Source organism: Mytilus californianus, unplaced genomic scaffold (assembly GCF_021869535.1).
Source record: "Mytilus californianus isolate M0D057914Y unplaced genomic scaffold, xbMytCali1.0.p SCAF_10, whole genome shotgun sequence".
In the NCBI taxonomy this organism is placed as follows: domain Eukaryota; kingdom Metazoa; phylum Mollusca; class Bivalvia; order Mytilida; family Mytilidae; genus Mytilus; species Mytilus californianus.
This window is the reverse complement of record NW_026262582.1, coordinates 25,425,173-25,446,907: the sequence shown is the minus strand read 5'-3', so window position 1 is coordinate 25,446,907 and position 21,735 is coordinate 25,425,173. Positions and strand designations below refer to the sequence as shown.

General features: G+C 32.1%; 2 protein-coding genes across 6 annotated transcripts in view; one reads left to right on the top strand and one right to left on the bottom strand.

Annotated features, from left to right (window-relative positions):
* LOC127717829 (cytohesin-interacting protein-like) overlaps positions 1 to 20,020 on the bottom strand; it is a 29,767-nt gene extending 9,747 nt beyond the window's left edge. Inside the window, exons 1-5 of one of the 2 annotated variants that reach the window (XM_052223689.1) lie at positions 19,909 to 20,020; positions 5,991 to 6,143; positions 4,844 to 4,946; positions 3,177 to 3,270; positions 1,752 to 1,818 (exon numbers count right to left, since the gene is read on the bottom strand). In XM_052223689.1, the coding sequence (XP_052079649.1) occupies positions 1,752 to 1,818; positions 3,177 to 3,270; positions 4,844 to 4,946; positions 5,991 to 6,143; positions 19,909 to 19,968 (477 nt within the window). In that variant the 5' untranslated portion in view covers positions 19,969 to 20,020. Of the gene's footprint in view, positions 1 to 1,751; positions 1,819 to 3,176; positions 3,271 to 4,843; positions 4,947 to 5,990; positions 6,144 to 19,753; positions 19,888 to 19,908 lie in introns of those variants that run through there. The other variant, XM_052223690.1, reaches the window with a different exon arrangement.
* A 223-nt stretch (positions 20,021 to 20,243) lies between these two features.
* LOC127717822 (alpha-catulin-like) overlaps positions 20,244 to 21,735 on the top strand; it is a 70,691-nt gene continuing 69,199 nt past the window's right edge. For all 4 annotated transcript variants that reach the window (XM_052223668.1, XM_052223667.1, XM_052223666.1 and 1 more), the window contains exon 1: positions 20,244 to 20,361. In XM_052223668.1, coding sequence (XP_052079628.1) covers positions 20,275 to 20,361 — 87 coding nt within the window. In that variant the 5' untranslated portion in view covers positions 20,244 to 20,274. The remainder of the gene's footprint in view (positions 20,362 to 21,735) is intronic.

Genomic DNA, 21,735 nt, shown 5'->3' with positions numbered 1-21,735 from the left:
TTACAAGATATTAGAAACTTTCTCAAATGGCAGGGGGTCAGGATGACCCCTGGGGACTAACCCTGTATATCATTCAAACCATCTTAGCATGACAAACCAGAATATATATGGTTTAGGGGTGGGGATCTTGACCACTTACAAGATATTAGAACTTTCTTAAATGGCAGGGGGTGGGGGTGACCCCTGGGGACTAACCCTGTATAACATTTGATGTGCTTTATCATGACAAACCAGAATATATATGGTTTAGGGGTGGGGATCTCAACCATTTATAAGATATTAGAACTTTCTCAAATGGCAGGGGGTGGGGATGACCCCTGGGGACTAACCCTGTATATCAATCAAACCATCTTAGCAAGACAAACCAGAATATATATGGTTTAGGGGTGGGGATCTTGACCACTTACAAAGATATTAGAACTTTCTTAAATGGCAGGGGGTGGGGGTGATCCCTGGGGACTAACCCTGTATTTCATTTGATGTGCTTTATCATGACAAACCAGAATATATATGGTTTAGGGGTGGGGATCTCGACCATTTACAAGATATTAGAACTTTCTCAAATGGCAGGGGGTCGGAATGACCCCTGGGGACTAACCCTGTATATCATTCAAACCATCTTAGCATGACAAACCAGAATATATATGGTTTAGGGGTGGGGATCTTGACCACTTACAAGATATTAGAACTTTCTTAAATGGCAGGGGGTGGGGGTGACCCCTGGGGACTAACCCTGTATTACATTTGATGTGCTTTATCATGACAAACCAGAATATATATGGTTTAGGGGTGGGGATCTCGACCATTTACAAGATATAAGAACTTTCTCAAATGGCAGGGGGTGGGGATGATCCCTGGGGACTAACCCTGTATATCATTCAAACCATCTTAGCATGACAAACCAGAATATATATGGTTTAGGGGTGGGGATCTTTACGACTTACAAGGTATTAGAACTTTCTTAAATGGCAGGGGGTGGGGGTGACCCCTGGGGACTAACCCTGTATTTCATTAAATGGGCTTTATCATTTAGAACATTTTCAATTAAAAAGATTGTGTCTATCACAAACGGTTTTCAATTTATAATCATTTGAAAATTTAAAAAAATAAAATCCCATAGGGTTCTATAGTAAAACCCTCTTTTCTTTTTGCCCCCCAAAGTACCCCTTTATAAACCCCATTGCACAAACAAAACCCTGATTGCACCACTAGACATGTTAGTCTAACATATTGTGAAACCCTAAGTTAATCTGACAAGCGGTTTTGGAGAACAGGTGCGGACAAGTTCAAATTTAAAAGTGGCGGAAGAAGAAGAAGAAGAAGAAGAAGAAGAAGAAGAAGAAGAATAATAATAATAATAATAAGAACTGAGCAAAAACAATAAGTCTTCCCAAACTTCGTTTGGGAGACTTAAATATGAATATCTGGCACACTAAGCTAGATTTTTAACATGTTAGTTCACATGGCAAGTCCGCATAAAGAATTGTCACCCTACCCAGAAACATTATTCTAAGATTACTTTAAACTTTTTTTGGCAAAACCTTTCGGACTTTTGAGTCCTAATGCTCTTCAACTTAATTTGGCCTATTAACATTTTTGATATGAGCATCACTGATGAATATATTGTAGACGAAACATGCATCTGGCGTATAAAAGTTAAATCATGGTATCTATGATAAGTTTTATTCTGACTTCGAGCAGATCAATCTTTAGTTTTACTTCCTAATGCTAATTTAATTGAATAAACTGACCTTTAATCTAAATATTCTGTCATGAAGTTCTACCTTCTTACAACAATCTTCAAACATTACAACCATTCTAAAATATAAAATATTTTCAAATATTACAAAATGTGTATCTCTTCAAAACTATTCTGTTGTTTATTGTGTAGTTTGTCTTGTGACATTATTCTGATAACCAACAACCCAGACTTTTGCTCTTAAATCCTGAGGGTTATAAAAATAAATGGGGAATGTGTCCATTGGACACAGATGAATGAGATGATGCCCCTGCTTGCATGTCATATAAAGTTTTAAAGGGACATAACTGAAGAACGGTAAAAGTGACACTACCCAAATTTGAACTTGATCTGAGTTTTGTGGTAATAAGTATTATATATAAGTTTCATAACATTTGGTTGAGGCAAACTTAAGTTAGAAAATGGAAACGAAAAATTCAGCAATTTTTCCATTTGTAAAGGGGCATAACTCTAGAACAGTAAAAATGACGCCACCAAAACATTACACGAGGTATCTGAGCTCCGAGCAAAGGTGATATTTACCAATATGGGAAAAAGTTACATTTTTACCTACGCAATATATGAAAAGGTATACATTTTTAAAATCTAAATTATATGAAAAGGTTGGGGTAACAGAACTCCAGCAGCATCCCCTATCAATTAAGTATTGAAGTTGACCCCCCCCCCCCCCCCCAAAAGTCATTAGTCAATTTCTGCCCATATGATGTGTGCAAAGTTACTGAAAGAAATACTTTAAGTGTTGGATGTGGGGAAACTTTGAAATACCCTTCCATATCAATTTAATGGTATAGCCCTGAACACTATGTGGATAGTTGTCTCATTTGAATCATATCGCATCTTCTTATTTTCATATTCTTTCTTAATAATTCATATACAAAGCACAGCAGTCATTTCATTCATGAGGCTCATTCTAGAAACTAAACGTGACCAATGGAGATGGAAAATGAAGTAGAAGTTTTTGTGTAATTAGGTTGTTGTAACATTTGTGTATACCCAACATATTCTTTTATTCATAACAAGAACATCTGACAAATATGCTACATGAACTCATACACTTCATCATAACCAAATATGGCTGACCTACCATGCATAGTTATTGAGAACTGTTTTTTAATACTTTTGTAATTGGTGACCTTCACCTTTGATCTATGACCTTGAAAAAATATATAGTTCATTTTTTGTATTACGGGATAAAAGACTGGAGTCCTTAACATTCCTACAAGCTCTGCAAGCTCTAACATCATTATCATGTTGAATCTTTGACCTTTCAACTTTAACCTTGAAATTACAGGAGTAAAAGTTTTATATATTACAAAATTTAGATGCAAGTTAGAAGTAATACTACATGTACTATATTGTTTCATATTTTTTTGTAAAGACGTGAAAAGGATTCAGGTATCTCAGAGAAAGAAAGTACCTCATTGAGTCACCACAACCTCTTATCACTCTGACTAATTCTTTATGAGAATTTCTGTCAACTGAATCTCCATTTACTGAGAGTATTACATCACCTGTCAATAGAGAATAGTATATTATAATTAACTGTAAAAACAGTAAATTAGAAAAAAAAATACATGACAAAACTCAATGTCAAATCTGTTACTTTTTGTAAGCAATAACTATGAGATTTAACTTTCAATATATACACTTATTACTTGATTCATTTGATAAACAATCCTAATGAAACTTGATTCAATGAAGAACAAGAATGCACAAGTTGTTGAACTTAGCATACACCCACTTGTTATTCAAAGTATTGGAAAACAGGAAGTATGTATACATGTGTCTGACAGAGTTAAAACTGATATAAATGTTACAGATCTCTAGTGTTTTAATATCAAAATGCCCATCATAGCTTTTGCTGACTTTTACCAGTAACATTAAACAATTTTGATTAGATTGGAGAGCCTGGTTAAATATGTGGGCTCATTTTTTTATGGTTTACAAACAGTAAATTCATTATTTATTATTCATGTTATTCATTGGGTACCAATTTATATGGATTTCATGAGTTGAGGTTAACCAATTACAATTATATCAACCCTAGAGATATGATATTCACCGAGGCCAACGTTGAATGTACTACCTCTGTGGTTGATAAATCATTGTATCAACTGAAATCAAACGTCAACAATTCTTTTGTTATATGACTTTTTATCCTTCTCCAATTTTCTAATATTTGCTCAAGATACTTTTAAAATTGCTCCCTGTTACTATACTAAATATATCATCTGCTTTTGCAGTTGCTAATTTTCATAAGTTGAAATATTCAATAAAGTTTACCAAAAAAATACACCAAAACAAGAAGAAGAGAAAAAAAATACACCGAAGACAATAAGAAAAAGAAAAAAAATGGGAATTTACATGACGTCATAAACCTACATGTACTTCACTGACATTGCCTTGGAATATCTATATTTAGGTATACAGACGCTGTTCCATATCTTATATTAACCTCTCGTGATTTTTGCCGTGGTGAATATACCGTTTTATCAAAGAGAATTTCCTATGCTTTTGACCAATGAGAAAACACATAATTTATAGTCATATAATAATGAATTAAAATGTTCAATTAAGTGTAAATTTCTATAGGCGTTTCTGCAGAATTTGGAAATTCCATGAAATCAAATATCCAAGAATAAACAATTTTTCCACAATCCCTGAAAGTTGATATCCACAAAAATAAATGAATCCACAGTAGTAATAATATCAAGTGTTTTGTATTTTATACTGGATTTTATTAGACAAAATTCATAGATAAAGTTGCACTTCCTGTGATTACTTACAAAATTGAGAATGTAAACGGGAATGTGTCAAAGAGACAACAACCCAGCCAAAGTGCAGAAAGAAGCCCAAGGACACCAATGGATCTTCAACACAGTGAGAAAATCCCACACCCGGAGGCTGCTTCAGCTGGCCCCTAAACAATAATGTATACTAGTTCAGCAAAAATGGACGTCACACTGAACTCCAAAACATATAAATGAACCAAAATTAAAAAAAACATACAAGACCTACAGAGGCCAGAGGTTCCTAGTGTGGGACAGGCAAAATAATGGGAACATACTAATAATGTAACCATACCTTTCCTCATTCCAGCCATGTATGCTGGACCAGTAATCTCAATGTAGTCAACATAAGTCATTATTTCAATCTCATTCGTTTTCTTGTGTTTAATGCCATAAGTCTGAAATATGAAATTAAGTCAAATAATGTTTAATATATATGAACACTGAATCTCTCCAACAGAGGTTTTAATTAATACTATCAGGTGGAAAAAATACCAGTGTCTTCAGATATTTGCTTTTTATTGTATATAGTCAAACCTGCTATAAAGATTACCTTTATGTAGAAAAACCTACCTTGTCAGCTAATATTTCCCTACTCATTAAATGTAGAGGAAACTTGATATGACATTTCAGAATCATTCCAACATTTTTAATCATTGCTGAATAAAGACACAAATTTTCTATTTTTGCTTTGCAAGAAGTCCTTCCAAGAAAAGCATAACTGAATAACAGTCTTAACACTGGATATTATAAAACAAGTAGGAATAAACTTATATTGCAGTGATTTGAGAATGCCAAAAAAAAGAAATATTATTTACAGTATAAAATATATTTAAGAGAGCAGGAATATATCAATGGAATATTCAAACTCTCTTAAATCTAAGACATGCTGACAACACTATGGCAAAAAAAAAAACACTTTAAAAATTCCTTATGACTCATCAACTATTCAAGCAGTACTGTAAAACAGAGGCGAAAGATACCAAAGGAACATTCAAACTCATAAGTTGAAAATAAACTGACAACGACATGGCAAAAAAAGAAAAAGACAGACAAACATGACAAACAGACAAACAATAGTACACAAAACACAACATAGAAAACTAAAGACTGAGCAACACGAACCCCACCAAAAACTGGGGGTGATTTCAGGTGCTCAGGAAGGGTAAGCATATAATTAGTAACATGATGGGTCATTGGGTGTCACTAGTGGAGCAGGAAATGCTGACCCTTCCATGGCACCTGTATTCATTCCTAGCTTAAGGGGCTTTAGTGTTAATGAATTTTTGGTCTTGGGTTTTGAGGAATGTTGTTTTGTCTTTTTGTTGTTTTTTTTTTTGTTGACATTGTGTTTTTATGTTTTTCTACGACTACATGTGCATGATGTAATTGCTTTTAATTGCCCTTTGGTATCTACACCCCTTTTTTAGCTGAAATCTTACCTGCAGAGTAAAGCCCCATGAATTATTAATCTTTTTCAGGAAGAGAGTGCGTCTTTTTGTGTTGTCATTGGGATGACTTTTGATGGATCGTTCCGGTTCTAAACAATGAAGATCAGCACCAATAGAACTACTTGATGGAATCATCTGGATTTTCTAAAGTAAAATTAAAATACTAAATTAGAAGGTATTTTAGATTATTTGCTTTGAAATACAGAGAACAAAGTTTTGCCCAATGACCATGATGTCTTTTAATTTATCTGCCAGTCATATCATTCACGAAAGAAAAAAAATCCCAACTTTAAGTCAGTAATTGGTAATATGATTGATTGTTGGCTACTACTGATAAAAATAAAAGTAGAATGTGTTGGAGGACGCGAATGCCCCCGTTCAAGCTTCAAACAAATGAAAATAGGACAGACAGATGGACGGAATGACCGAAAGTCAAGAGTAACACTTAATGTCCCTTTTGCCTATGGCAGGGGCAAAAAAATAATTTTATGTTTTAATCTATTCATACTGAATAGCAAGCTTTTTAGATAGGTCTAAAATACCATGAATACAGAATTTTGTTTACTTCTGTTTGTGAACACTGAAATAAAAAAGGTATAATTGGCACTTGTGTGCAAGGTCCATTTTTCAGTGCCATTGATTTTGCTATATAACCATGATAACATGATATAAATAATAGGAAATAAGATAGATAAAATGAAAATTACCCAATTGTAAATATAAATGACATCATACAATTTATTATATACATATATGTGATTTATTTGGCTATAGATATACATCAATTTATCAAAACAAGAAATAAATTCAAAAAAAATAATTCTTAGACAATGATGGTAGTCTGCAGAAAGCAATTGCCATTATGTGTAAGATCTGACCTCTTAGAGCAAAAAAAATAAATATTTTTAGATGAAAATAATAACTGCATGTACTTGTAAGTAAATAACAGAAATATTTAATCTTCTAAATGATTTTTTTTAAATGCAGCATTTATACAAGCTGTTGGTAAAGGGTTAAATTATGTACAATTTCTTATTCACATGATTTCATGCTTAAACTTATTAGTCACTTTATTTCGGTCAAATTGGTGAAAAAGCTATGATAAAGCTGTTTTTTATTTTTTCATTCATTGTGAATTAGCCATTCTATTTCCTTTTCATCCATACACATACCCCCCTCTTTACAACTCTAGTATAATGATACATGGAACCAAATCAATCATAAAGTAAAATCTATAGTTAGTAGGCCTGATGTACATATCATTTTACATTTTCGAAGTATACAATGTTTATAAACAGTATTTTCTACTATATTGACAAAATATTCTTAGTGCTGGTAATCATGCTGATGTTACCAATCAATAGTGTTGTAAGAAATAGTCAGAATTCAATGAAAACTGGCCAAATTTTATTGGTTTTTGTCAAATTTAGGATTGGAGTGTATGTTTCTACAAAACAGATCTTATGTTTCAAACCTAATTGCAAATTTCATAGAAATATCCAGCATGTGTACCCCATTTTCTATCGAAACTATATTTCAACATGAATTTGTTTACAAAGCAAAAGAACTTCATATTAGAATTTTCTTTCTCTCATGTCTATTCATTAACTTGTGACACTTTTCATCTTGAACTACTGTAAATGACTGATTATAATAGACCAAATATTGCACAATTCCTTTGTTGATTCAACAAAATCAATAGGTCCTGTCTTTTCAGAAACTGAAAAAATAAATGTGGATTGTGTCCACATGTGGACACAAATGATGCCCCAGCTTGCATATCATATAGTTATAAAGGGACATAATTGAAGAACCGTAAAAGTGACACTACCCGAATTTGAACTTGATCTGAGTTTTGTGGAAATAAGCATTGTGTGTGTTAGTCTCATAACATTTGGTTGAGGCTAACTTAAGTAGAGAACAGAAACTAAAAATTCAGCAATTTTTCTATTTGTAAACACGCATAACTCTAGAACGGTTGTGTATAAGTTTTATAACATTTGGTTGAGACAAACTAAAGTTAGAGAACGGAAATGAAAAATTCAGCAATTGTTATGTTTATAAAGGGACATAACTCAAGAATGGTAAAAGTGACGCCACCAAATTTCGTACTTTATCTGTATTATGTAGTAATAAGCATTGTGTATAACATTTGGTTGAGGCAAACTAAAGTTAGAGAACGGAAACAATATTTGTACTTGATCTTAGTTTTGTGGTAATGAGTATTGTGTATAGGTTTCATAATGTTTGGTTGGGGCAAACTTAAAGTTACTTAAGTTACAGAATGGAAACTAAAAATTTTGCATTTTTTTTTATTTATAAAGGGGCATAACTCAATAATGGTTAAAGTGACACTACCCAAATTCAACTTGATCTGTGTTTTATCAGTGGAAGGCAAAATTAAACATTGCATTGTATAAAGCATTGATTGTAGTTGATTTAACTATAATCATGGACAAAGGAAGATAACTCCAATTTTAAAAATTACTTGAATAATGACATTGATATTTTTTGAAAAAAAATGAAAAATTTAGCAATTTTTCCATTTGTAAAGGGGCATAACTCTAGAACAGTAAAAGTGACGCCCCCAAAATTCAAACTTGATCTGTGTTTTGTGGTAATAAGCATTGTGTTTAAGTTTCATAACATTTGGATGAGGCAAACTTAAGTTAGAGAACGGAAATACAAAATTTTGCAATTTTTCCATTTATAAAGGGTCATAACTCTAGAATGGTTAAAGTGACGCCACAAAAATTCAACCTTGATCTGTGTTTTGTGGTAATAAACATTGTGTATAAGTTTGATAACATTTGGTTGAGGCAAACTTAAGTTAGAGAACGGAAACCAATTTTGGGACGTACGGACGGACAAGGGTAAAACTTAATGCCCTCTCCGCTTCGGCAGGGGCATAAAAACCTTGGTTTTTTTAAACAGTCAGGGCACTTACTTATAATAAAATGAGTGATTAAGAAATCACTGATTCAAGTAGCATGTATTCAGAAATGTTGATAGTAAGAGTTGTCTTTCTTTAATAGTCACCTATTTAAGTAGTACAAATAAATCACTAGACTAAGCGTTTTAATTTTATTGTAGCTTTAAATATATAAAACTAATGATCCAGGGACTAATTATGTTGCTAAAATTATCAGAACCAACACCTGTGTTTATAGGATGACCGGTCATGTCAGGTCATGACCTTGTACTGAATCTGAGATAATGACATGAAAATCACTTGTTTAAGTATACTTATTATAATTACCCCCACTAATTTCAACACCCAGAACAGTAAAATTTTGGTCCAGAACAGTAAAATTTTATTACATAATCTGTAAGATGAAACCTTGAATTTTATAGGAAAAATACTCCCACTGCTGGGAAAAATCTGTTAAGAAAGTATTAGATCATTATTCAAAGCTTTATTATAGCATTTTTTTCAACAAATATTTACAGATGAATGATTGCATCAATGGTATACACCTTGCTACTTAAAGAAGCAAAAGGTTCATTTTTTTTTAATTTTACTAATAATTAGATATAATCTAAACCTGTATGTTTAAAATTTTGATAAAACTACAAAATTACAGAATTTCTAATTTGCTACTTAAATGAGTGATTAATAAATCACTTATTTCAGTAATTTCCCTGACTGTTAAAACAAATAACATATATGACTTGAATATTAAGTCTGTACTCTCACTAAGTTTTTTTTTTTTTTTTATTTACAGAGCAGTTTAAACTTACTTACCTAGATGCATTCAATCATTATCTATCAAAACTAATTATACAGTCACAAATGTAACAGTAAGTATCTCAACTGACTGGGAAAGCTACTTCCTTACATCATTGTGTTTTTCCTTCAATTTTTCAAATAATTGCACAGTTACATAAAGACAGGAAATTCTGATTAAAATGATAACATTTTCCTGTACATTTAATTTTAACAATTGATCAAATATCTATTATTTTCGTGTAAGACATTGAGATGCAGGAAGAGGATGAAAAAAACTAAAATCTTCCCATCACAAAACCTGGCTATCAATATGTAAAAAAAAAAATCCCAAAAAAACTCAAGCCTGGGCTCTCCGTCATAAAATTTTACTCAGTACTTGGAGTACAAAATTTGTGATCCAGTATTTTGATTGGTTAAGGTTCTGAGTACGATAATCAATAAATTTGTATAACTGCAAGGTCACTTCCTATATAACTAAAAAAAAAATTAAACATGATCAAGGAGTACTTATGGTAATTAAAATACTGTTGTTTTATCATCTGAGCTGACTGTGAAATGATATATAGACCAACACTAAATAGCTAAATCCACTTTCATCAAGTATGCCATTCACATAAAATTGTACTTCATATGTCAAATGTATGTATGATGCCAATTATACAATATTTGATACATTATACCTGATTACTTGGTATTCTCACTTACATCAGGAACATATATATATTGTTAGATATACTGTTCCCAGCTTACATGTATGAGGGTCTGAATGGGGGTCCTTCATTTCTGTATTCTTTAATTTTTTAGGTAATTTTTACTCTTTTCTTTGGCCATTATTCATGTTATTCATGATTTGCTATTCGTTATATCTTAGCACCACATTTTATATTTTGGCCTTATTTTTTTCGATTCTTTATCTTTTTGGTCCATTTTTCTGTAAATTATTCTCTATTCTGTAAATCCTATCCAGACCTCCATGTATTAACAAACTTGTCCAGAAACAGAGATTTTTGTTTTTGCATTGAGAAACAAAGCATTGCAAGTCAATAATGACAGACAGACATTCTTTTTATTATTAAAATCTGTGTTCTAACTTCTATATATACCTGTTTGAAATAATTCATTTCACACACTGAAAAATGAATTGACACCTTCAACATTTTATCCATGTTATCTGCATTGAGTATATGAAACATTTCAAATTACATCATACATGTACATGACTTTATTTCTAGTTATTTTCTACAATTTTGTTAATCATAAATGATAATTAAAAATCCCCAAAATACCTTGTCACAAATATGAAAATTAAAAGTAGTATTTTTTTTATAACCATGAAAATTTATTTAAATTGGCTGTTAACCAAGAGATATGTTTACATCTTTATGCAAATATACATGACTTTCTTTGATCTATATAATTTGTAATTCAAAATAAACATTTAATCCATTTATATATATAAAAATAATCTACCCTTACATCATAAATACACAGGTAAAATTCTCTATCAAAAATTCATCATTTATATAGTATATAACTATATATCAGTTAGTCATGTTTGTAAAGGTCATGATATGGGGTTATCTTGTAGAGATCAATCTTAATTTACAAAATATTACAAACATCTTGTATTCACCATATGTTCAAAATAAATAAAATGTGCAGAATAATGATACACAATGTAATATGCATCTTAGGCTATGTTCACTGCCAATGTGAAACATATTTTAAAGTAACAAGAGCTTTATTGTTAATTTTGTAATAATCAAAGCACAAATGTGCTGAAAAAGGCAGTGACTGTCTACAAAAAAATCTTGTATTGCTGGTAACTTTTGTTGTTCACAGTTCTACCTCATTTTTATAGTTTTCATAATAAAATGCAAAACTTTAAAATTAGTCAAAAAATCATCATTTAAGGGCAATAACTCCTATGAGGGTCATCCAATGACTTGGTTATATTTGCAATTTTGTACATCTTCTATTGCTAATCGTGACATGAATCATTTTTGCTGTTTACATTTTCTACCTCGGTATAATCACAATCACAGTTTTCAAGATTATAGGCCAAAACTAGAGAAAAAAATTAAAACAACACGTTATAAATTTCATGTAACCAAAGCGCTTTTCTGGATTTACCTTCATCAGGAACGCTCAAAGCCGAATAATTGAAAGCCGAAGATGTATAAGGACTAAAAACGTTGAAGAGCTATAAACCAGAACTATTAGTCAAAAATCTTCATTTAAGAGTGCTCAACTTATAAATGAAGATTTTTCATTTATAAGTTGAGCATTTAAGAGTGCTCAACTTATAAATGAAAAATCTTCATTTAAGAGTGCTCAACTTATAAATGAAAAATCTTCATTTAAGAGTGCTCAACTTATAAATGAAGCTTAAACAAAAATCATACCTTAACTTTACCTTGAAAAAAAATAAAATAGCAATTAAAAAACAAAATTGTTCATTCAATCAATAGGCCAACAGAATTAAACTGGTATCCAGGCTTACTTACAATGCAAAGCAAAAGATTGGCTAGGAACCCAAGATTCTCCAAGAACATGTGTATGCACTCCAAATGTTGTCATGCAAAGGCAATAAAAACACTGCCTTTTTGAAAAAAAAACCTAATCTAATTGGTTAAGATACATAATTCTATATTCAGAGGTCTATTCACAACTCCAACATTTTACAAAATTAACAGATTAATACTTAATAATAAATGTTCAAAATTAAAACTACCGGTAGTTTAAAATAAAATTGAGAATGGAAATGGGGAATGTGTCAAAGAAACAACAACCCGACCATAGAACAGACAACAGCAGAAGGTCACCAACAGGTCTTCAATGCAGCGAGAAATTCCCGCACCCGGAGGCGTCCTTCAGCTGGCCCCTAAACAAATATATATATACTAGTTCAGTGATAATGAACGCCATACTAAACTCCAAATTGTACACAAGAAACTAAAATTAAAAATAATACAAGACTAACAAAGGCTAGAGGCTCCTGACTTGGGACAGGCGCAAAAATGCGGCGGGGTTAAACATGTTTATGAGATCTCAACCCTCCCCCTATACCTCTAGCCAATGTAGAAAAGTAAACGCATAACAATACGCACATGTTTCAGTCTCCTTAGTGTTTATTCATAATGCAATTAGAGCATTGACCATCATTGACCATCATTGATCAATTCCCATTTTTAGTAAAACCTTTTAAGTTACTAATAACATTAATAAGTAAAACCTTTTACTAATATACGAATAAGACATGGTATGATTGCACATGATACAACTATTCATTAGAGACCAAAGAATGAGGATGTAAACATTAAGGAGTCAATGTACAGCCTTCAACAATGACCAAAAACGGTTAAACCTGTACCTTAAGGGCAGATTTTCTATGGCTTCATTTATCAAAACAGTTGTATGTTATATTTTTGTAGACATCATACCCATGATGCTAAAAGAAGATTATGAATTAAATAAGTCTGTGCATAACATGCATAATGATGGTTTTTCAAGTTGATATATAATTTTGATCTAAATATATTTGTTAAAGAGACAGAATAATAAATAAATAGATGTGCGGATTTTTAAATTTATGATAAACCATGATGTATAGCAAAATCAAATATTCCTTAAAAATAAAATTTAAACAAATATCACATGACAACTACACTAATGAACTGTTGATGCATAGATATGTCTCGCCTGTCTGCAAAAAATCAAACTAGAGGCTCTAAAGATATTAGGCATAAATGGGAAAATCGTCATTAAAGGGCAATAACTTCAATAAGGGGTCGACTACCTATTTCAGTCATGTTGACTTATCTTTAGATCCTGTCTTGCTAATCATTTTTGCTTTTTAAAGTTTCCATCTATCCCAATATAGTTTTTAAAATATTAGGTAAATAAATGTGGATAGTGTCCACATGTGGACACAGATGATGCCCCCGCTTGCATATCATATAGTTATAAAAGGACATAACTGAAGAACGGTAAAAGAGACGCTACCCAAATTTCAACTTGATCTGAGTTTTGTGGTAATAAGTATTGTGTGTAATTCTCATAACATTTGGTTGAGGCTAACATAAGTAGAGAACAGAAACTAAAACTTCAGCAATTTTTCTATTTGTAAACATGCATAACTCTAGAATGGTTGTGTATAAGTTTTATAACATTTGGTTGAGACAAACTAAAATTAGAGAACGGAAACAAAAAATTCAGCAATTTTTATGTTTATAAAGGGACATAACTCAAGAATGGTAAAAGTGTTGCCACCAAATTTCGTACTTAATCTGTATTATGTAGTAATAAGCATTGTGTTTCATAACATTTGGTTGAGGCAAACTAAAGTTAGAAAACGGAAACAAAAAATTTGTACTTGCTCTTAGTTTTGTGGTAATGAATATTGTGTATAGGTTTCATAATGTTTGGTTGGGGCAAACTTAAGTTACAGAATGGAAACTAAAAATTTTGCAATCTTTTGATTTATAAAGGGGCATAACTCAATATTGGTTAAAGTGACATTACCCAATTTCGACTTGATCTGTGTTTTATCAGTGGAAGTCAAAATTAAACATTGCATTGTATAACGCATTGATTGGTGTTGATTCAACTATAATCATGGACAAAGGAAGATAACTCCAATTTTAATAAAATGCTTCGCTGGGCGCAGCTTGATACGACCGCAGAGGTCGAACCCTGAACAGTTGGGGCAAGTATGGACACAACATTCAAGCTTGATACAGTTCTGAATTTGGATTGTGATTAAATATTTGACACAGCATAGGTTTCTGACACAGAAAGAATGTGGTCTAAGAACTTCAATTTTTTTAATTTACCTATTATGGTCCAATGTCCAAAATCAAAATACATGGTTAGATTCAGCATATCAAAGAACCCCATATATTCAATTTTTGTTGAAATCAAACAAAGTTTAATTTTGGACCCCAACTTGGACAAACTTGAAAACTGGTCCCATAATCAAAAATCTAAACACATGTTTAGATTCAGCATATCAAAGTACCCCAAGAATTCAATTTTTGTTAAAATCAAACTAAGTTTAATTTTGGACCCTTTGGACCTTAATGTAGACCAATTTAAAAAACAGGACCAAAAAATTAAAAATCTAAAAACACGGTTAGATTTGGCATATCAAAGAACCCCAATAATTCAATTTTTGATGAAATCAAACAAAGTTTAATTTTGGACCCTTTTGACCTCAATATGAACCAATTTGATAGCGGGCCCACAAAATAAAAAATCTAAATACATGGTAAGATTCAGCATATCAAAGAACCCCATATATTCAATTTTTGTTGAAATCAAACAAAGTTTAATTTTGGACCCCAATTTGGACCAACTTGAAAACTGGGCCAAAAATCTAAAATCTAAATATATGTTTAGATTCAGCATATCAAAGAACCCCATATATTCAATTTTTGTTGAAATCAAACAAATTTTAATTTTGGACCCCAATTTGGACCAACTTGAAAACTGGGCCAAAAATCTAAAATCTAAATACATGTTTAGATTCAGCATATCAAAGAACCCCATATATTCAATTTTTGTTGAAATCAAACAAAGTTTAATTTTGGACCCCAACTTGGACCAACTTGAAAACTGGGCCCATAATCAAAAATCTAAACACATGTTTATATTCAGCATATCAAAGAACCCCATATATTCAATTTTTGTTAAAATCAAACTAAGTTTAATTTTGGACCCTTTTGACCTTAATGTAGACCAATTTGAAAACGGAACCAAAAATTAAAAATCTAAATACACGGTTAGATTCAGCATATCAAAGAACCCCAATAATTCAATTTTTGATGAAATCAAACAAAGTTTAATTTTGGACCCTTTTGACCTCAATATGAACCAATTTGATAGCGGGTCCACAAATAAAAAATCTAAATACATGGTTAGATTCAGCATATCAAAGAACCCCAAGAATTCATTTTTTGATGAAATCAAACAAAGTTTAATTTTGGACCCTTTTGACCTCAATGTGGACAAAGTTGATAACGGGGCCCAAAAATCAAAAATCTAAATACATGGTTAGATTCAGCATATCAAAGAACCCCATATATTCAATTTTTGTTAAAATCAAACAAAGTTTAATTTTGGACCCCGATTTGGACCAACTTGAAAACTGGGCCCATAATCAAAAATCTAAATACATGTTTAGATTCAGCATATCAAAGAACCCTAAAAATTCAATTTTTGTTAAAATCAAACTAAGTTTAATTTTGGACCCTTTTGACCTTAATGTAGACCAATTTGAAAACGGAACCAAAAATTAAGAATTCAAATACACGGTTAGATTCGGCAGATCAAAGAACCCCAATAATTCAATTTTTGATGAAATCAAACAAAGTTAAATTTTGGACCCTTTGGACCTCAATGTGGACCAATTTAAAAACGGGGCCCAAAATCCAAAAACTTAATACACGGTTAGATTCAGCATATTAAAGAACCCCAAGAATTCAAGAATAAAACCCCATTGAAATTGATCAAGAAATAAGCAATTTATACGAAGTATCTTCTTTTGCACAATACTGTGCAATTGAATATTTCTTGCTATTGTGCAATACTGTACAATTGACAATTTCTTGCTATTGCGCAATATTGTGCTATTGGATATTTCTTGCTATTGCGCAATACTGTGCAATTGAAGATTTCTTGCTATTGCGCAATACTGTGCAATTGAAGATTTCTTGCAATTGTGCAATTGAAAATTTCTTGCTATTGCACAATACTTATTATATAATAATTTACACATCCTGTTTGGTGTGTATCTCCTACCATATCATTATTATTTGCTTTTAAATATTAATCAGAAATAACCAACTTAAAATGGAAAATTTTAAAAGAAAAAAAAAAGGAAAAAAAGAAAAAAAAAGAAAAAAAAAAATCCCCCCCCCAAATTTTTTGAACCCCCTTATGATTCATCACCCCCAAACTCAATCCCAGCCTTCCCTTTGTGGTATGGTACCTTGCAGTACAATTTCAGAGAGATCCATACACTTGAACACAAGTTATTGTCTGGAAACTAGAAAAATGCTTATTTTTGGCCCCTTTTTGGCCCCCAATTCCTAAACGTTTCAGGCAATTACCCCCAAACTCAATTCCAGCTTTCCCTTTGTGATATGGAACCTTGTAGTACAATTTCAGAAATATCCAAACACTTACACACAAGTTATTGTCATGAAACTAGAAAAATGCTTGTTTTTTGCCCCTTTTTTGGCCCCTAATTCCAAAAATTTTGAGGCAATTACCCCCAAAATCAATTACAGCCTTCCCTTTGTGATATGGAACCTTGTGGTACAATGTCAGAGAGATCCATACACTTACACACAAGTTATTGTCTGGAAGTTACAAAAATGCTTATTTTTGGCCCCTTTTTGGCCCCTAATTCCTTAACTGTTGGTACCATAACCCCCAAAATCAATCCCAACCTTTCTTTCGTGGTATTGAACCTTATGGTAAAATTTCATGGAGATCCATTCACTTAAACTAAAGTTAGAGTGCGAAAACCAATGTGTCTTCGGACGACGCCAGACGACGACGACGACGCCAACGTCATACCAATATACGACCAAAAAATTTTCAATTTTTGCGGTCATATAAAAATTACTTGATATTTAGAAGAAAATAAAAATTTTGCAATTTTTCCATTTCTAAAGGTGCATAACTCTGAAACGGTTAAAGTGACACCACCAAAATTAAAACTTGATCTGTGTTTTGTGGTAATAAGCATTGTGTATAAGTTTCATAATATTTGGTTGAGGCAAACTTAAGTTAGAGAACGAAAACTATAAAGTGGCATAACTCTAGAACGGTTAAAGTGACGCCACCAAAATTCAAACTTGATCTGTGTTTTGTGGTAATAAGCATTGTGTATAGGTTTCATAACATTTGGTTGAGGCAAACTCAAATTAGAGAACAGAAACCAATTTTGGGACATACATACAGACAGACAGACGGACAAGGGTAAAACTTAATGCCCCCACCGCTACGGCGGGGGCATAAATACACAAAAATTTGGTAAAAATCTTCATTGTCAAAATGATTGTAGGGCAATAACTCTAACAAGGAGTCAGCTGCACATTTCAGCCATGTTGACTTATTTGTAGATCTTGTCTTGTTGATCATTTTTGCTATTTAAAGTTTCTATCTATCTATTATAATTTTTGAGATAATGGGCAAAAAAATGGTAAAATTCATCCATTAAGGGCAATAACTCCTATAAGAAGTCATCTGACAGTTTTGACTTGAATGATCAAGAGGAAGAGCTCAACATTATAAACAGTTTTACCCTTGTTAGATTCTCTCTACTTAAAGCAATTTTGTAAAATGATAGGCAAAACTTGCATTTTACCTCTTTATATAAATATAAGGATGTGGTATGATTGCCAATGAGACAACTCTCCACAACAGACTAATTGACACAGAAATTAACAACTATAGGTCACTGTTTGGTCTATGTTCTATTTTTAGCCATGTCGGCCATCTTGGCTAGCTTGCGAGGTCATCAGACACATTTTTAAACTAGATACCCCAATGATGATTGTGGCCAAGTATTGTTAAAATTGGCTCAGTAGTTTCAGAGGAGATTTTAGAAAAAAGTTAACAGACAAAGATGAGGGACAACAGACGATGGATGCCAAATGATGAGAAAAGCTCACTAGGCCTTTTAGGCCAGACGAGCTAAAAAAAGACAATCAGGTGGACAGCAACATTGGTAATTAATTCCCTGGACCATGAATGACCTACATGACCTAGGGGGCAGGGCCTCCAAATAGTCATCAAACTGATGTATGCACGGATAGTACTTTTAATGCAAATTTATACAAAATATCATTAATCTATAAGGAATAGTTCCTATCAAACTAACTTAAGCAGAAAACAACATTGAAAATTGCTTATTAATTCAGTCACTGGACCATGACTTGGGAGGCAGTAACTTGAAATAGTTGTCAAACTGATATGTACTGATAGTAATGTAGCTTTATACAAAATATCATTGTTCTATCACAAGTAATTCCTATCAAACTGACCATGGTAAAACACGGACCCTAGATGGATAAGTGAAATCTGTGTACCTTTACAAAGCACAACTGAGTTTGAATAGTTCTTTCCATGTTATTTCTCCAAGAATTACTTGAAATGAATGTAAGATAAAGGAATAAATAAAATTTTTAAGCATTTTTGAATAATGCATAATTAAATCTCACACCGGCACACATGTAAGTTCATACATGGTTCTGTCGATTTTTTACTACCTTTTAAAACTTATGATAAAATCATATTTTAATACATATTTCTGATAGGCAAAATCATTTTCACTAAATTCATAAGATGTAGACCAGTGAAATTTTAGAAAATAACTTTAGACTGATCTATGTCTGCAGGTGCAAAACAGTTTGTTTACTTGTCGCCTGAACCATGTGAACAGGTAAATTTCAGCTTTCAGACAACTAATTAACCTTGATTGTAATGAGGGGGTATTAAGTAGGGCTTGCTTTTGTAGAATAGGCTTTACTTCAACTTATTCATCTTGTCACTTTTACTTTTATGAATGGAAACATGTTGATGGCAAATGGTCAGGTCAAAAAGATCGCATATACTTTTTGAATTATGTTAATATGGCAAATGTACAGCAAACTTTAAATTTTGCAATATAAATTTGGATCTGATGTGGGTGGTTCAGAACTGTTGATAGGTTTTAAGAAAAAGATTTTTTTTTGTTGGACCTTTTTCAACATGCAAGAGCTCCAACAAACTGAGCCCTGACTTGGCATGGCCTATTTACCATTTTCTTTAGTACTAGGACTATACATTTTAGTTTTTGGTCCATTACAAAGATTTTTCAGGTTTTTTTTCAATGATTCAATGTACCCATCATTTGTAACACTTTTAAAAACCTTTTGATCCGCCCCCTAAAACATTTATTGTTGCTGTTTTAAACTCCAATACATTATATATTCTTTCAAGAAAAAGAGCATATTAAATTTTGAATACATACTTTCATTATAATAGACTGTTTGTCCAATGCAAGTACGACATCACACGTTTTCTGTAACTTTATACTGTAATTGCATTAGTTGTGTCCCTTTAGCTGTTTAGTATACGATACAGATAGGCACATTTCTAAATGAATTTAACCAACAGTGATCAAACCTTTTTGTCTTGTTTCCAATTTAAATGGGACACCATTTCCATGGTATTCACCCATGTCATCACAACAGCACTGTCATCGCGGGGTTTAGGCAGGATTTATGATTAAACTGGTCATGCTGGTGCTAATCTCTGCCAGTGCGAGTGACAACCTGATCGTGCCGCTTAAGTGCACTGAAATAAAAACAATATTTCAAAAGTGTAATCTACTCATCACACATACTCATAACAAATCTATGGTTATCAATATATTTTTTTTCTTTTTTAATTGAATAAGTCTAAAATAAACTATGTGATACAGACGTCATTTGTTAATATTATTTAGTTCTTAAGCGACACAACCTTTGACCCAGCTTGGAAGCTGGAAAGATGGCAGGGTTGAGAAATGAAGCCCGGTTGTCGTTGGAAATTCGAACTAAATCTATTGAACAGACGTTGATTCCATTGGTAACACAGGTATTTTCTTACAACTGTATTTATATAGTTCCAAGATACAATTGCAAACTGTAATACAATGAGGATATTGCCTTGAAGTTGAATGAATGAACAATGAAAAAATTATATATGAATATTTACATAATTCATAAAACATGTAGGCTAGCATGTAAATTTGAATGTTATACAAATCTTATGCTTTTTTGCAGAAGATAAATATGCATTTTCAGGTCAGAAACACCAGATCAGATTCCTCTGTCGTGCTCCCTACATGTACATAGAATATATATATATATATGAGAAGTATTAAACAAAGATCTATACATGCTGTTGGTGACCTTCTGCTGTTGTCTGTTCTATGGTCGGGTTGTTGTCTCTTTGACACATTCCCCATTTCCATTCTCAATTTTATGCTATAGACATGATAGACGACTTTCGATTTCATGCACTTCACCATAAATTTTCCATGTCACAATGCTTATTATATTACATCGCAGTAAGAATTGAATGTTCAATGATGTCATTTACATCAATTTGATTTCGTCCGCATAGTGTGATCACACAATTTTGTTGACAGGACATTTACAGTTACAATGTAATGTTTATAGATAACAAAAAGTTAAATAGTTTTACAAATTAAGTTCATTTTGCTGGATATTTCTTATTTTGGGGTCATGATCAGCCTTTTCCTGTACATACTTATAATGATATTAAACAAAAAACAAATGCATAGAGCAGGAATTTCAAAGTAGAGCCAGAGGGATGCATAACAAATGAAAGGGTATAGCAGTGCACAGAAAAGGCAGAGGGGAGCTCCATACCTCATTTGGGCTAGCTGGAACACTGCTAAAAGTTCCTTAAGCGTTTCTTGTTGAAACAAAATTTAAATAGCTTCTATTTAACTTTTTATTATAATAATTATAATATTTATAAAGCAATCGATTGTGAAATCTAACCAGGCTTCCAGAAATATGCCGAACCATCAGACAAGTGAGACAATTATGCTGTCCAAATGTTCATTAAAAATAATTGTTCCCATTTTTGAAGCCAAAATCATTGTTCATTGACAAATTATAACATGTTTAAATAATGTTTGCGTGGTCACTTCCATTGTGATTACCCATTTAAATTAATTCTGTACCCACTAACCCTTGACCATGCTAACTTTTTCTTTCTAAATTCACATTTTTTTTGTGTGCAGAAAACTGCTAATTCTTTGAAAACATTTTGATTATGAAGATATATATTGATCAAAATATGACACAGGTTTGAAAATAACCACTTAAATCATCCTCAATCTGTTCATTGACAGATTATAAATGGCAAACTTAAGCTTCCAGTAGAAGAAACAAGAAGTCATATAAAACTGGAATTGGACTAGTCATGCATGCTAGT